The sequence below is a fragment of the Podarcis vaucheri genome (assembly GCF_965113315.1).
Source record: "Podarcis vaucheri genome assembly, chromosome: 15".
NCBI classification, from domain to species: domain Eukaryota; kingdom Metazoa; phylum Chordata; class Lepidosauria; order Squamata; family Lacertidae; genus Podarcis; species Podarcis vaucheri.
The window spans coordinates 16,225,439-16,239,217 of NC_138753.1; the positions used below are offsets into that span (position 1 = coordinate 16,225,439).

The 13,779-nt window shown below is 51.0% G+C and overlaps 1 protein-coding gene across 1 annotated transcript; it reads right to left on the bottom strand.

Moving 5' to 3' along the window:
* Positions 1-8,386: 8,386 nt before the first annotated feature.
* On the bottom strand, positions 8,387-13,583 carry LOC309520027 (uncharacterized protein). The gene is made up of 2 exons (XM_082201389.1): positions 12,980-13,583; positions 8,387-11,585 (listed from the first exon to the last, which is right to left on the bottom strand). The coding sequence occupies exon 2, from the start codon at positions 11,129-11,131 to the stop codon at positions 8,402-8,404; it is 2,730 nt and encodes a 909-aa protein (XP_082057515.1). The 5' UTR covers positions 11,132-11,585; positions 12,980-13,583; the 3' UTR covers positions 8,387-8,401.
* Between the last annotated feature and the right edge of the window lie 196 nt (positions 13,584-13,779).

Here is a 13,779-nt window from a genome sequence, read left to right on the forward strand (position 1 = left end):
GAAATCCACAAAGCACTCCCCGCCAATGGCAGAGAAAAGGTTCAGCAGTCCAAACTCACAGCAAGTGGCATCATCATAGCCCAACAAAGGTCTAGGAGTGGGGGCAGATAAGATGTCAAGGACAACACCAGGCAGACCTCACTGGGGAGAGAATGTTCTACAGGCAGGGAGCCACAACCAAAAAGGCTCTGCTCTTGCTTGCCATCACCCTCTGAGTCTCCACTTAAAGGATGCACCCAGGGAAGGGTGTCAAGATGAAGACCTAAGAGTCTGGTTGGGCTCATAGCCAAGGAGAGGCATTCCAGAAGATATTGGGGTCCTGAGCCATCAAGAGCTTTGTAGGTCAGAAACCATCATTTTGAATGGGGTGTGGAAACCTAGGTTTCCCTTCTGCAATGTGGGACACCTTCATCCTCCTCAGAGTCTTCCACTTGAGTCAGATGCCTAATGTACTCCTAATGTACTCTCTGACTAACGGGAGAGCCATCCATTAGTCAGATATGCACAAATGATGAATTAGCATGGAATAACTTTCTGAGAGTTCAACTTTCCTCCCTCTGAGGTGTCTAATGTTGGGTGGGAGACAGAAGCTGGGAGGTGACCTGTAGTAACATGAATTGCATCTGGTTCCCAAAGTGGGTGTCACACCCCCTGGGGGGCCGTGGGATTGCCAAGAGGCAGGGGGCACAGGAGCTAGTATCCCTGGATCCTCAGTTCTGTTGAATTAATTCAACAAATAGTTCTCTTTTGATTAAATGTGCAAAGAATTGTTACCATTTTGAATTGTGTTCTGTTATGATCTTCCTGAGCGGGTCTTGCCATCCATGATTCTGAATAACACCTTTTAAAGGTTTGGGGCCCTAGGGGTGAGTTTAGGGAACCAAAAGCTTAGGGACCACACCTAAAGTGTGATGTTTAAGGGTAAGACCATTACTATTTTGAGGTCTACTTTTAATCCACCCTGTACCTCCTGAATAAAAGAGCAGACCTTACCTCCCTCGAGGGGGTTGGGTCCAATCCAACTGGGCAGGCAAGTCACGCAAATACTAAAGTGCTGAAGGGAACGTCACACAGAGGGCCCCTCTTACCTCTTCGTCTGGTGGGTTCAAGGAGGCATCGTCCCAAGCAGGGAAGAGGTTGGAGAGATGGGCGGTCAGTAGGTGGCAAGGATGAGAAAGAGAAGGGACCAAATTAGTGCAGCGTCACACCCAAGAGCTAAGCAGAGGGGCTTTGTAGGAGCCTCAGAAGCCCCATGGCTGTCAGGACGGATGCATTTGGGCGACCAGGGAGAGCTGGCTCATTCTCCTTCCCCCATGAGAAACACCCCCCACCCATCACATCCATCCCAAGATACATCCATCTCAGTCCAGGGAATCCCAACAGCTGTGGCGCTTCCAGTGCAAACACAGAGTTCCCAAATCAGCTGATCCACCACACAGTGCCTGACTTTGCCCCCTATCAATACTAGATCTGGCCCTTGCCCTGCAAGGCTCCATCCCATGATCTCCCAGACTCTGCCCTTTGATTTCAGCTGCAGGGAGAAGGAAGGGGCGTGCGATGGGCACGGACAGCCCCGGGTGTCACCACTGAGGGGGGTGACAAAATGCCGGGCGGCATTCACCGTGGGGCCTGCAGCACGCCCAAGCCACGTGTCTCTCCTGGGGGTGACGCTGTGGCTTGGGCACCCACAGGCTCCAAATGGTCCGCCTACCGTCTCCCCCTCAGTTGTAGGGCAGCTGAGTGGGAGGAGGCAGGCAGACTCCTCGGAGGCCCTGTCCCTGGGCACAGGGCACAAGCGCCGCCCCAGGCGCCTGATTGGCTTGCTCCACCGCTGTTCAGCCACAGAAGATATGGCAACTCTTAGCATTTGTGTCATTATTATGATGACTAATAGTATTGCTACTAGTGCTATTGTTTTAGTCGTCGTTGCTATTAATGAGATGATGATGGTGATTGAATTATTATAGTTCCACCCATGTACAAGGCTCTGTACACAATTAAAATAAGAAATTCTACCCTGGAGGGTATGCAGCCCCAAACAACAAATTTAAACAATAAAAAATCAATGCTTTAAAATGTGTAATTCACAATCCACAGCACCGTGTATAATAAAACTCGCTAACCAGCCCCAAAGGCCTTAGGAAAAAAAGATGAGTTTTAAAAAGAGACTTAAACATGTGAAGTGAGGGGGCAGCCCACAAATGTTCCAGAAGACGATTCTAAAGATAATGGGAGAATGAACACTGCTGACCAGTCCTGGCCTTTTGACCACCCTTCAGTGCTGCTCCTGTCTTCACTTAACCATGCCACCATGAGCCACAGGAAATTCAGGGTAAATTCAGAATTGCTGGCTCTGAGTGACTGATTGGCTAATACCATTACCAACATAAGAAGAACCCTGCAGGATCAGGCCCACGGCCCATCGAGTCCAGCATCCTGTTCTCACAGTGGCCGACCAGATGCCCCCAATGGGAATCCCACAAGCAGGACCTGAGTGTAACAGCATCACTCTCCACTACAACCTAATTGTATGTTGCAAATCAGTTTCTGGTTTTAGTGGCGGGTGGCAGCAAGCAACAAGGATTCTGTCTTAGCATTTCCAGAAGGCTAGACCAGTGTTTCCCAAACGTTTTTGGGCAACGGCACACCTGTTTACCGGAAAAAAATCTCGCGGCACACCACCATTAAAGCCCCGCCCCGTGACGTCAGCGCGCAGCGTCACGCCGGGAGGGACGCACAAAAGTGAACGTTTTTTCCCTTCCACTTGCCGGGGTGGGAGGAGGCAGCAGAGCGAGGGACTGAGGGACGGCGGCAGCTGAGGTGGCGGCGGCTGTTGTGGTGGTGGCGGCGATAGCGGGCGGAGGAGGAGCCGTCGCCGGGAGTTGCTGCTGCTGCTGTTGCTGCTGCTGCCCGGACCGGCCTCCTCCTCCTCCGCTGTCTCGCGCTCCTCCCTTTTGCGCGCGCTGCCCCGCCGCTCGGCACCATCACCGCGGAGCCGCCCCCGGCTCGACGCGGATCCTTGCCGCCCGACTCGCCCGCCTCCCTCCCACGGCACACCAGCCGGTGTCTCACGGCACACTAGTGTGCCGCGGAACACCGGTTGGGAAACACTGGGCTAGACATCCACTTACAGAGAAGACAATGAAAAGCCTTGTGGTGCCTTGAATGTTGGAAGATTCACAGAATACTGAATCCAATACAGTGGTACCTCAGGTTAAGTACTTCGTTCTGGAGGTCTGTTCTTAACCTGAATCTGTTCTTAACCTGAAGCACCACTTTAGCTAATGGGGCCTCCTGTTGCCGCTGCACCGCCGGAGCATAATTTCTGTTCTCATCCTGAAGCAAAGTTCTTAACCCAAGGTACTATTTCTGGGTTAGAGGAGACTGTAACCTGAAGCGTATGTAACCCAAGGTACAGTCATACCTCGGGTTGAATGTGCTTCAGGTTGAGCGCTTTCGGGTTGCACTCTGCGGCAACCCGGAAGTAACGGAGCACATTACTTCCGGGTTTCGCCACTCACGCATGTGCAGGTGCTCAAAATGACATCACGCGCATGCGCGGAAGAGGCAAAACACGGCCCACGCACGTGCAGACGCGCCATTGCGTCTTACGTTCCATTCAGGATGCGAACGGGGCTCTGGAACGGATCCTGTTCGCATCCCGAGGTACCACTGTACTTAATGTTGGGAGATTTAGGGCAGACAAAGTAAAGTCCTTCTTCGCACAATGCATAAACTATGGAACTTGCACCCGCAGGAGGCAGTGATGGCTACCAACCCACATGGCTTTAAAAGAGGATTAGGCCAATTTATGGAGGAAAATAAAGCTATCGGTGGCTGCTATCCATTGTGGCTCTGCTCTGCCTCCACAGTCAGAGGCACAGATGCTTCTGAATACCACTTGCTGGAAACCACAGGAGGGGAGGGGACTCAGGTCCCGCTTTCAGGTTTCCCATTTGGCCTCTGTGAGAACAGGATGATGGACCAGATGGGCCATTGGTCTGATCCTGCAGGCTTTTACTGTGTCCTTATGTCCTCCAGCCCACCTGTGGTGTGAATCAGTGGAGGAATGGCAGGGTTTTAATGGGCCATGCTTGTGCACTAACCAGGGGAGGGGCAAACCTGTCAATGTTTTTCTCTGCTCGTTATCTTTATTTATGTTATTATTTATTGCATCCCTAAGCAACCTTCTTCTCCAGGGAGTGAATGGTTCTCCCTTCTCCTCCCACTTAATCCCCACAACAACTCTGTGAGGCAGTGGCTGGCCCCCAAGTTCACCACCCAGTGAGTTTTGCGGCTGAGTTAGCCTACCTCAGAGGGTTGTTGTTGGCATTAATTGAAGAAGAGGGAGACCCACGTGCATGCTGCCTTGAGCGTCTCAGAGAAAAAGGTGGAAATAAATAAATGTGCGTGAACATCAAAGAACTTTTGCCTCTAAAAATGAAAGGGACGGGAAAGAAACAATGACTTTGCACAGGCTAGCAGAAACAAAGAAAAAATGTCTACAGCCAAGGTCTGCAAGGGGGGTGCATCAGATATAATGAAGAACCTCAAAATGTTTGGCAACTCTTTGGTAAGTCCTCTGCTGTTAATGAAGAATTTAGGGTATCTTCTATAGAATACAGTGGCACCTCGGGTTAAGTACTTAATTCGTTCCGGAGGTCCGTACTTAACTTGAAACTGTTCTTAATCTGAAGCACCACTTTCGCTAATGGGGCCTCCTGCTGCTGCCGCTCCGCTGGAGCACGATTTCTGTTCTCATCCTGAAGCAAAGTTCTTAACCTGAAGCACTATTTCTGGGTTAGCGGAGTCTGTAACCTGAAGCGTATGTAACCTGAAGCGTCTGTAACCCGAGGTACCACTGTATTGATTCGGCTGCTGTGTAATGGGACATGCTTCTCTTCTGATAGCAATTTTTTATTGTGTTTATTTCCCACCTTTTTCTCTGAGGAGTTCAAGGCGGTGTGCACATGGTCTCTCCCTTCTCATTTTATCCTCACAATAACTCAGTGAGCTAGATTTGGCGGAGAGCCAGTCATGGGCCCAAGCTCACCTAGTGAGTTTCACCGACAGGTGAGGATTCGAACCCCAGTCTCGCCCAGGCCCTAGACGGACATTCTAAGGACCATGCTGCACTGGTGATGCCAATGGCGCAGTCTCAATGTGCATTTTACTCGGAAGCCATGCTGTGTCCAGTGGGGTTTACTCCTAAGTCAGGATCACGGCACGACTTGAGACTCCCCACTTGCTAGTCAAGCAGCAGGGAGTGGAATAACTAGAAAATGGACAATGTCTTGCTGGAAGGAGCAGCAAGTTTTTGTTGATCTGTGACACCGAACACACACCCCGATTTGGCCCTGGTCCTACATCTTCAGGGCTTTCAGGAAAAGGATCCCAGGAAGGGACAATTTCAGGAAAGGCCACAGAGCCATTTCAGCACAGACACACAATGACAAATCAAAAACAGGAACTCTGCTTTCTTTCCCTTCCCTCTCGCCCCCTGGGATTGCGCTCCAAAAACACCCACCTTTCAGCCACCAGAGAACGTCCGTGTGCATCTCGTCCGAGACATCTAGAACAGAGGAAGAGGGAAAGAAGCATTAGGAGCTGCAGTGCAGCATCTGAGAGGCAGGAGGGAAGCTAGCCAGCCAGCCTGGGGATCCTGCTTGCGGGATTATTTTTATTGGCCAGGCTCCTGAACTCAGGAGGAGAAGAAGGAGTCAGAGGCTGGCGTCCACACCACCTCCCTGCCCGGGGAGGGGAGGCACTCTGGCGAAGCCAAGCCCACAGTGGTGGCAGGGAAGGTGGCACAGACCCCACACTTTTCCCAGTGGCAACCTTGGGGGTCTTGCGTCTCCCGCAAGCTGTTCTGCCCCTCGAAAGCTGAGCATCAGGGCCTTGTTTTAGCTCGGATCCAGCCCTGCTACAAGCAAACAGAGCCAGCGGCTTGCATGAGGGTTTGGGAGAGGGATATATGTGGGGGCTTCCCAAGATATTGTCAGACCCCAACTCAGCCCCAAACTTTGGGCATGCTGGCCCCTGGGGCTGGTGGGATATAGGGAAATTGACCTTTTAGCGGGGCAGCGTCTATTTTCTGGAACTCCCTGCCTTCTGACATCAGGGGGCGCCAGTACTCTCCTCTTTTTGGTGCCGGGTAAAAGCGTTTTAGTTTAGGCAAGCCTGCCCAGGCAGGTAGAATGCTGACAGATGTTTTGATCTGTTTTTGGTTTTGATTCTTTTAAAATGTTTTAAAGAGTTAGTTTCACTGATAATTTTATTGCTTTACAGTGGTCCCTTGGTTCTGAAACGCTTTGGTACTCAAACAACTTGGAACCCAAACACTGCAAACCCGGAAGTAAGGTTTGCGAACTTTTTTTGAAAGCCGAATGCGCTTCGTTTTGAGTGTTACGCTTCTAATTTGAGTGCCACACTTCTGTTTTGAGTATTACACCAAGGTCTGTCTCAGCATTTTTTGTTTTTGTTTTTGCAGCTCTTTTTTGTGGCTCTTTTTTGTGACTGTGTGAAACCCAGTTCAGCTACTGATTGATTGATTGATTGATTGATTGTGTGACTGCAGTACATTGTTTATTTTCATTTTATGGATCAATGGTCTCATTAGATAGTAAAAAATCATGTTAAATTGCTGTTTTAGGGGTTGGTTTTTTAAATCTGGAATGGATTACCGTAATCCATTTTGCATTACTTTCTATCAGAAAGTGCGCCTTGGTTTTGGAACGCTTTGGTTTTGGAACGGACTTCTGGAACGGATTAAGTTTGAGAACCAAGGTATCACTGTATTCTCCTTGTAAACTGCCTTGAGGGTTTCATTTTGTTTTTACAAAACAAATAAATAATAAAAGCAGCAACAGCAACAACAGTAATCTTCCCCTCGTCTCTTCCAGCCCCCCTCCAAACAAGGATGCGTTGGCCCCACCTGCCATTGCCTCTGGTGCCCCCTAGTGCCGAACTCCATGCCTTACACACACATAGACCAACCATTCCCAATGGGCAGCAGCTGCCACTGGTGGCAAAGCAATCTGCTTGGCATGCATAAGATCCTCAGTTCAATCCCTAAGGGCATCTCCAGTTAATGTTACGCTGCACTGTGACCCTGTCTCTGCTGACCTGAGTGAGTGCCGTATGTAGGAGCCGTGCTTGGGAGAGGTGGAGAAATCCCATCCTTTCCTCATTTTAAGGTGGAGCCACCTGATTCGCACTTCCCAAATCAATATGCCTCCCAAAACACAGTTCATCTTACAAAATTCGCATTTCTCTGAAATTTGCAGTGCATTTCTCCATCCAAGCAACATGTGCAGAAGTGCATGTACTTGGTGCAGTAAAGCATGCATTAAAAGGCATATGTGACATAAAGAAATGCATTTGATATGGGGAAGCTGTTTTGCCAAAATGAGTATATTATGCTAAATTAAATGCGAAAAGGTGTATGTTGGGAGGAAATCACAGTAAAATGCTGGTGAATTTTCATGGGGATTTTTTTTTTTTTTAATGCAAAATGTGAAAATGTGGAATGAGAGAGACTGAAAAGGACATCTTTGCCTGTCGGTATTTTTTCTGCCTTGCCCTCAGCTGAACAGGAACTCGACTGAGAGCCAGCCCTACCATAAGGGAGATTGAGACAGCGACCTTGGGCAACCATTTTTCCACACAGGGCTGACCGAAGGCCTTCTGTTGACTGAATTTATACCCTGCCTTCTTCCCAAAGGAGTCTGAGTGGGGAGAAGGTGGTGCCAACCTCCAAACTCACGGATGGAACTCAACTGGACAGGCAGTGGGATCCTTCTTCAAAGTGAGGCAGCAGCCTCGGGCGGCAGGGGCCGTAGGAGTGGCAAACAGCAGTCCTGCAACCCTTCCTCCTGTGCCCCCTAAGCTAACCTTTACTCTGCACCCCCTAAGCTGCCCTCCTGCCTTAGGCGCAGATGGGGATGTTGTTGAAATAAGAGTCATTTGTGAGTCCAGTCAGACTCTGTATGTCGAATGGGGGCGGGTGTCATCTTGTCCTTTGCCTTGGGTGGCAAAATGTATTGGACCAGCCCTCACGGGGTCTGATGACTGCACTACTGTGTCCAGCCCTGCCTAGCTCAGCACTGGCCACTCTGACTGGCAGCAGCACCACCTCTTCAGAGTTTCAGGCAAAGAAACCTACCTAACGGACACCAGGAATGGAACACAGGACCTTCCACATGCAAACAGGTAATCATAGATTTGCAGAACTGGCAGGGACACAAAGGGTCGTTTAGTCCAACCCCTTAAAATGCAGGAATCACAGCTAATGCTGACTTCATGTTTTAATATATATTTTTAAACTAATGGGGGGGGGGCTTTTTATTTCATCTTTGCAAATCCACCTTGCCTCTGATGAGCACAGCCTCCTCTGCCCTCCTCAAGGGGGGGCCCAGCCTGCTGGCACGAGATGCAGCCCAACAGACTCCTGCAACATACCCACAAAGAAAGCACTAAACCTCAGGGGGTCCTTCCCTCGTCGCAGGTTGATGAGGTCATCGGCCTCACTGCTGGGGCCCACACACGCCAGCCTCTGGTCCTGGTGGGCAGGCGGCTCTTCCAAACGCGCTGTCTGTCTTGGCAGGTCTTTGCTCAAGGTGGAAATGGCATCCTGCGGCAAACCCAAGGCTTCCTCCAACTCCCCAGGAAAAGCCGCCGCGACCTCTGCTGGGTCCGGAGCTGGCGGGCTGCTTAACATCTCCCTCAAGTCCGGAGCTAAGCTGGAGCGAGGCTTCTCCCTCAAATCTGGAGCTGGCAGGCTGCAGGGCTTCTCCCTCAAATCCAGAGCTAAGCTGGAATGCTTCTCTCCGAAGTCTGGAGCTGGTAGGCTGAGGTGCCTGTCCATCACATCCGGGGTGGGAGGGCTTTGGCCTGGCTGGAGCAAAGGCCACCAAGTTGACTGAGGCCCAAACTTGCTTAAGGGCCTTGGAGGCAAGAGTCCCCAGTCCACGGTGGCCTCTGGATCCGACAAGGGCCTGGGTCTTGCTATGGTGGCGGTGGTGGGCTGAAGAGAACCTCTCGGAACCTGATGGGCATCGAGGCCAGGCTCTGACAGGGTCCAAGCCGGCCCAAGGCTCCCGTGCTGTGGGGTCTCCCTGACGAGGGAGCCCCTGTGTGGAATATCAGTCCCTGGAGGGGCGGACCGGCTGAGGGCTGCCTCCATTTCTTTATGAAAAGGGCACCTGTACTCAGATTCGCTCTCTGGATGAGAAGCAGGTCTGTAGACAGGCTGGAATTCTTGCGGCAGAGAGTCAGGCCAGGGGGGCACATAAATGGTGGATTTGGGGACTGTTTGGAGGGAGGTCCTCTTGGCTTGGACATCTTTCAGCAAGGAGACCCTTCTTGCCTCAGGCTCCTGAGCGACGGATCCCCTTGGAGCCGGTTCGAGCCGGGCTTGGAGGGAACTTTTTCTCTGTTCGGCGGTGGAAAGGAGTTGCTGGCCAGGTGGCTCATGCCCCGGGGAGAGAGCCCGCTTCCAAGCATCCTCCATCTCCTGGTGGATTGGGCAGAGATACTCAGATTCATACACAGGGTGGAGGGAAGGCCTGTAGATGGCCTGGATTGGTTCAGACCTTGCCTGGAGGGAGGTCCGCTTCGCGTCTGGCTCCCTGGGAGGAGAGCTCCTTCGGCGGGTGGGTTCAGGGGGTGGTTCAAGGGTGCCCCGCCTCGGATCTGGCTCCCTGGGAGGAGAGCTCTTCCAGTGGGTGGGTTCTTGAGGGGGCACATGGGTGCCTCGCCTTGCATCTGGCTCCCTGGGAGGGGAGCTCCTTCGGCGAGTGGGTTCAGGGGGCGGTTCAGGGGTGGCCCGCCTCATGTCTGGCTCCCTGGGAGGAGAGCTCTTCCGGCGGGTGGGTTCAGAGTACGGTTCAAGAGAGCTCCTCCTTACTTCAGCCTCTGTGGGGAGAGGAAGGGCCAACCACACCTCTGCTTGAGGAGAGTCGCTCTTTGGGAAAACGGAGACCTTGTAGGCCGGCTCCGTCTGGGTCCACTCGTCCTTGGGGTTGGGGACGTGTTTGCGGATGAGTTTCCGAGGTGGCTGGCAGGTGTCCTGTGGTCCCAATTCCAGTGCCAGCTGGGGAAACGCCTTGGGCGCCTGGAAGGATTCCCTCTTTGGGGGATTTACTCGTGCAGAATCCTCCTTGGGACTCGCCATAGGCCTCAGATAGCTCTGGGTTGTCACCTGGGGCAAGTCACTTGGATTTGGGGAGATGGGGATGCATCTGTTGTCTACTTGGGTTCTCCCTATTCTGGATGCAGCCCGGGACCTCTGGTAGATTTCCTCCCGTTGCGAATTGAGGCTCTGTTGCATCGCCATCAGCATCTGGCTGTTCGTCATGGTGAGCTGCCCGGGCTGGATGGAACACTTGCCGCACCGGTAGTCCACCACCGGCTGAGGGGAGATGTTCCGGATGGACGTCCTCCCTCTCTGCGGAGGACCCCCGAAGGAGAGCTCGTTTTCTTCCTGACACCCTGACCTCAAGGCAGGTCCCTGGGAGAGCTCACTCCCTCGGCGGGATGAGGTCCCAGCTGGGAGTTCGCCCCCTTTTGGTGAGGAGGTCCTGCTCCAGAAAGCGTCACTTCCTCTGTGGGGAGAATTGTTCTGTGGAAGGTCACCCGGTTGTTGGTAGAACGAATTCTCAGAGACCCCACTCCCTTTCCGCAGAGAAGGGCCCGGAAGGATGTAGTTTGGCCCTCTTGGAACAGACGGCCTTCGGAGTTCCTCGGCCCCCCTCTGAGAAAGGGTGCCCTGGGAGACCTCGCTTCCCTTCCGTGAAGAGGCAGCCGGCAGAACGGACAGTCTTTGGGGAGCCTCGCTGACGCTCCCCCTCTGGGGCAATGCATTCTGGGACAGTTCACTTCCTCGCCGAGGGGAGGAGCTCTGGCCTGCATCACTCCCTCTGGGGGGCGAGGAGCTTCTCAGAAGCTCACTGGCTCTCTGAGGGCTGCTCCCTCGATGGGACCGGGTGCCGGAGGCTCCTTCTCGCCGAGGGGACGTGCTCCCCCGGGTCTCTCTGCTTCGCCGGGGAGAGCCCTGGCGGGGCTCGTGGGCTACGTTGGCTGGAACAGGCAGAACCATCCTGGTGGGCGGCCCCTTCTCATTGGAGCCCATGGCGCCGCTGGCTTCCCCTGGTCCTCCGCCGTCGGGGCACGAGCCCTGCCGGCAGTGCTAAGCACAGGTGATCTTGGGCCCTCCATAAAGCGCCTGGTTGTTCTGGGAGCATCTTCAGGGGCCCCTCCGTTTCCTCAGCTCGGCAAGGTCCTGGCAAGATCACAAAGCTGTGATGTCATCCTGCTGGACTGTGATGTCATCAGACACAACCCTAAGGACCTGCCCAGAGGCCATGGCCGCCTCTCCTATGCACGGCCCTTCGAAGCACTGCATCTCTGACCCTGCAATGTTGGCCCTGCATCTCCAGGTTCAAAATGATGGAATTCCCCTGCAGGTCTTAACAACTTTAAAATAACTCTGTTCCCAGGGCTTTTTTCCAACCAGGACTCCTTGGAACTGAGTTCGGGCTCCTCTCAGGTGGGCGTCATTGCCAGGATGGCATTCATGGTGAGTTCTCTTTTTTTATAGAAAAATAGCAGTGACCGATCTAGAGCTGAGAGACAGTTGAACTTTGAAAGATGGAGGACTTCTCCTTCCTTGGAGGTTTTTAAGCAGAGGCTGGATGGCTGTCTGTCATGGATGCTTTAAGTGTGATCCCTGCATTGTAGAGGCCCTATAATTATAAGATGGCAATAACTAAAGCACCACGTTTAAAAAGATGCCAGTTTTGAACAACACCGGTCAATGCACTAGAACAGGGGTGGTGAACCTTATGCCCGATGGCTGAATGTGGCCCTCCAGGCCTTTATGTTTGGCCCTCAGAGTGCTCCCCAACCCAAGCCCCTCAGTGGACCTGATTTTGCCTGGCTGGGATGCATCCTTGAATTCTGTTCTTACTCTCTTTTTGTCTGGATGGGGGACTGTCTGTGGGTGTGTAGACACTAGCCTACTATACAAAGGTAAATTTTGCCTTTGCTGCTCCACCCATTTTTCCTCTGGCCACACCCACCACTGGCAGGTGGCCCTTGGGAGGTTGCCCAGAGGGGAATGTGGCCCTCGGACTGAAAAAAAATTGTTTCCCCATACTAAAGGAACAGAGCAAAGCTAACAGAGATTCAGCCCAAACTACTGGTAACATTTAAGGGAAACGCCTTAGAATCAATGAATCGTAGAGCTGGGACCCATAGGGTTATCTAGTCCAACCCCGGCAGTGCAGGAATCACAGTCTCCATTTGCCAGGTTCCTGGAAAGTGTTCCAAAGAGATGGGGTCACCACCAAAAAGGCCCCGCAGCTGCATTTTCCCTACACTTTCCGTGGCAAAATGATGGAAGCACTTAGGTGGCCTGGCAGGTGGGGAAAGCGTTCTCCTAAACCCCAGGCTTCGCAATCTGTGCTTTTTTCTCACAACAACCCTGCGAAGTGGGCAATGCAGTTATTCCCACTATACATGTGTGAATTGAATCTGTGTGTTAATTGCTCATTGACCGACTATATTATTAGTAACTTTATAGTAATACTATTACTATTATGAAGTTGTAACCTACTAAGTTCTACTCAGAGTAAACCCATTCAAATTAAAAGACCTAAGTTCATCATGTTGTTAATTCCAGTGAATCTGCTCTGAGTACAACTTAATTGGAGATCACCCATTATTATTCTTAGTTTTTCCACTTTTTCTATATTTTTTTTTAAAAAAGGTTACAAGAAAGAAAAAGCACCCAGTTTTTAAAACCCCACTTTTTAAAAGTCCACAGTCAAATTAAAAGCCGAGACCAGCAAAGTTCAATACTTATTGGAATACCATCATTAATGTTTAAAGAGAATTTTCTGCAAATACCTGGAGATGATCTTATTACTTATTTGTTTATTTGTTTATTTATCATTTTACTATGTTAATCTGGTGCCACCCCTGGTTGGATCCCTCGCTTTCACCTAGCCAGCCACCACAGCTTCTGACATTGCTCTTAACCAGCAGGAGGCGCTCTCGCAAGAGCTGAGCACCCGCAGAGCATCGGGCGATGATGGGAATCTTCAGGGAAGATCAGCTCAAGTCCAAGACTTTTCAGTGGAGACTGTTTACCCCAGGGTTGTCTGGCCCATTCAGGCCCCAAGATCACCACAGGAAAGTGTACATTTGAATTTTAACTGCTACGAGGGTATTTTTTTTTCAAAAAACAACAACAAAACATTGGTTTTGTTTGTAAAAAAAATTAATGTAACTTGCTTTTAATGCTGTTTTTTTTTAAAGGTATTTTAAATGACTATTTTAAGCTGCGTTGAAAACCTCTGAGAGGCCTTTTGTCCTAGTAAGTAGAATATACATTTTGTTAGATAGTCCTGAGCTGTTTTTATTAGCTGTATTTTAATAGATTTGCTTTCTACATTGCATTAGAGTTTAATTACTTTTAAACAATTACCTACATGCTTTTAGCTTTTTGTATCCCCCCCCCCCGTTGTTTAAATTTGTGTAAGCCGCCTTGAGTCGCAATCTGGGAAGAAGGCAAGTTATAATGGAACATAATAAATAATAAAGATCAAGATCAAATACAAAAAAAAAAGCTTTCCTCCTGTCTCTTTTACCAGCTATCTCACAATTCCTTCTCCGACTGAGTGTATGTCCCCCTCTGTGTAGAATCGTAGAATTGTAGAGGTGGAGGGAACCTAAAGGGTCATCCAGTCCAACCCTCTGAAATGCAGGAACTGGTTT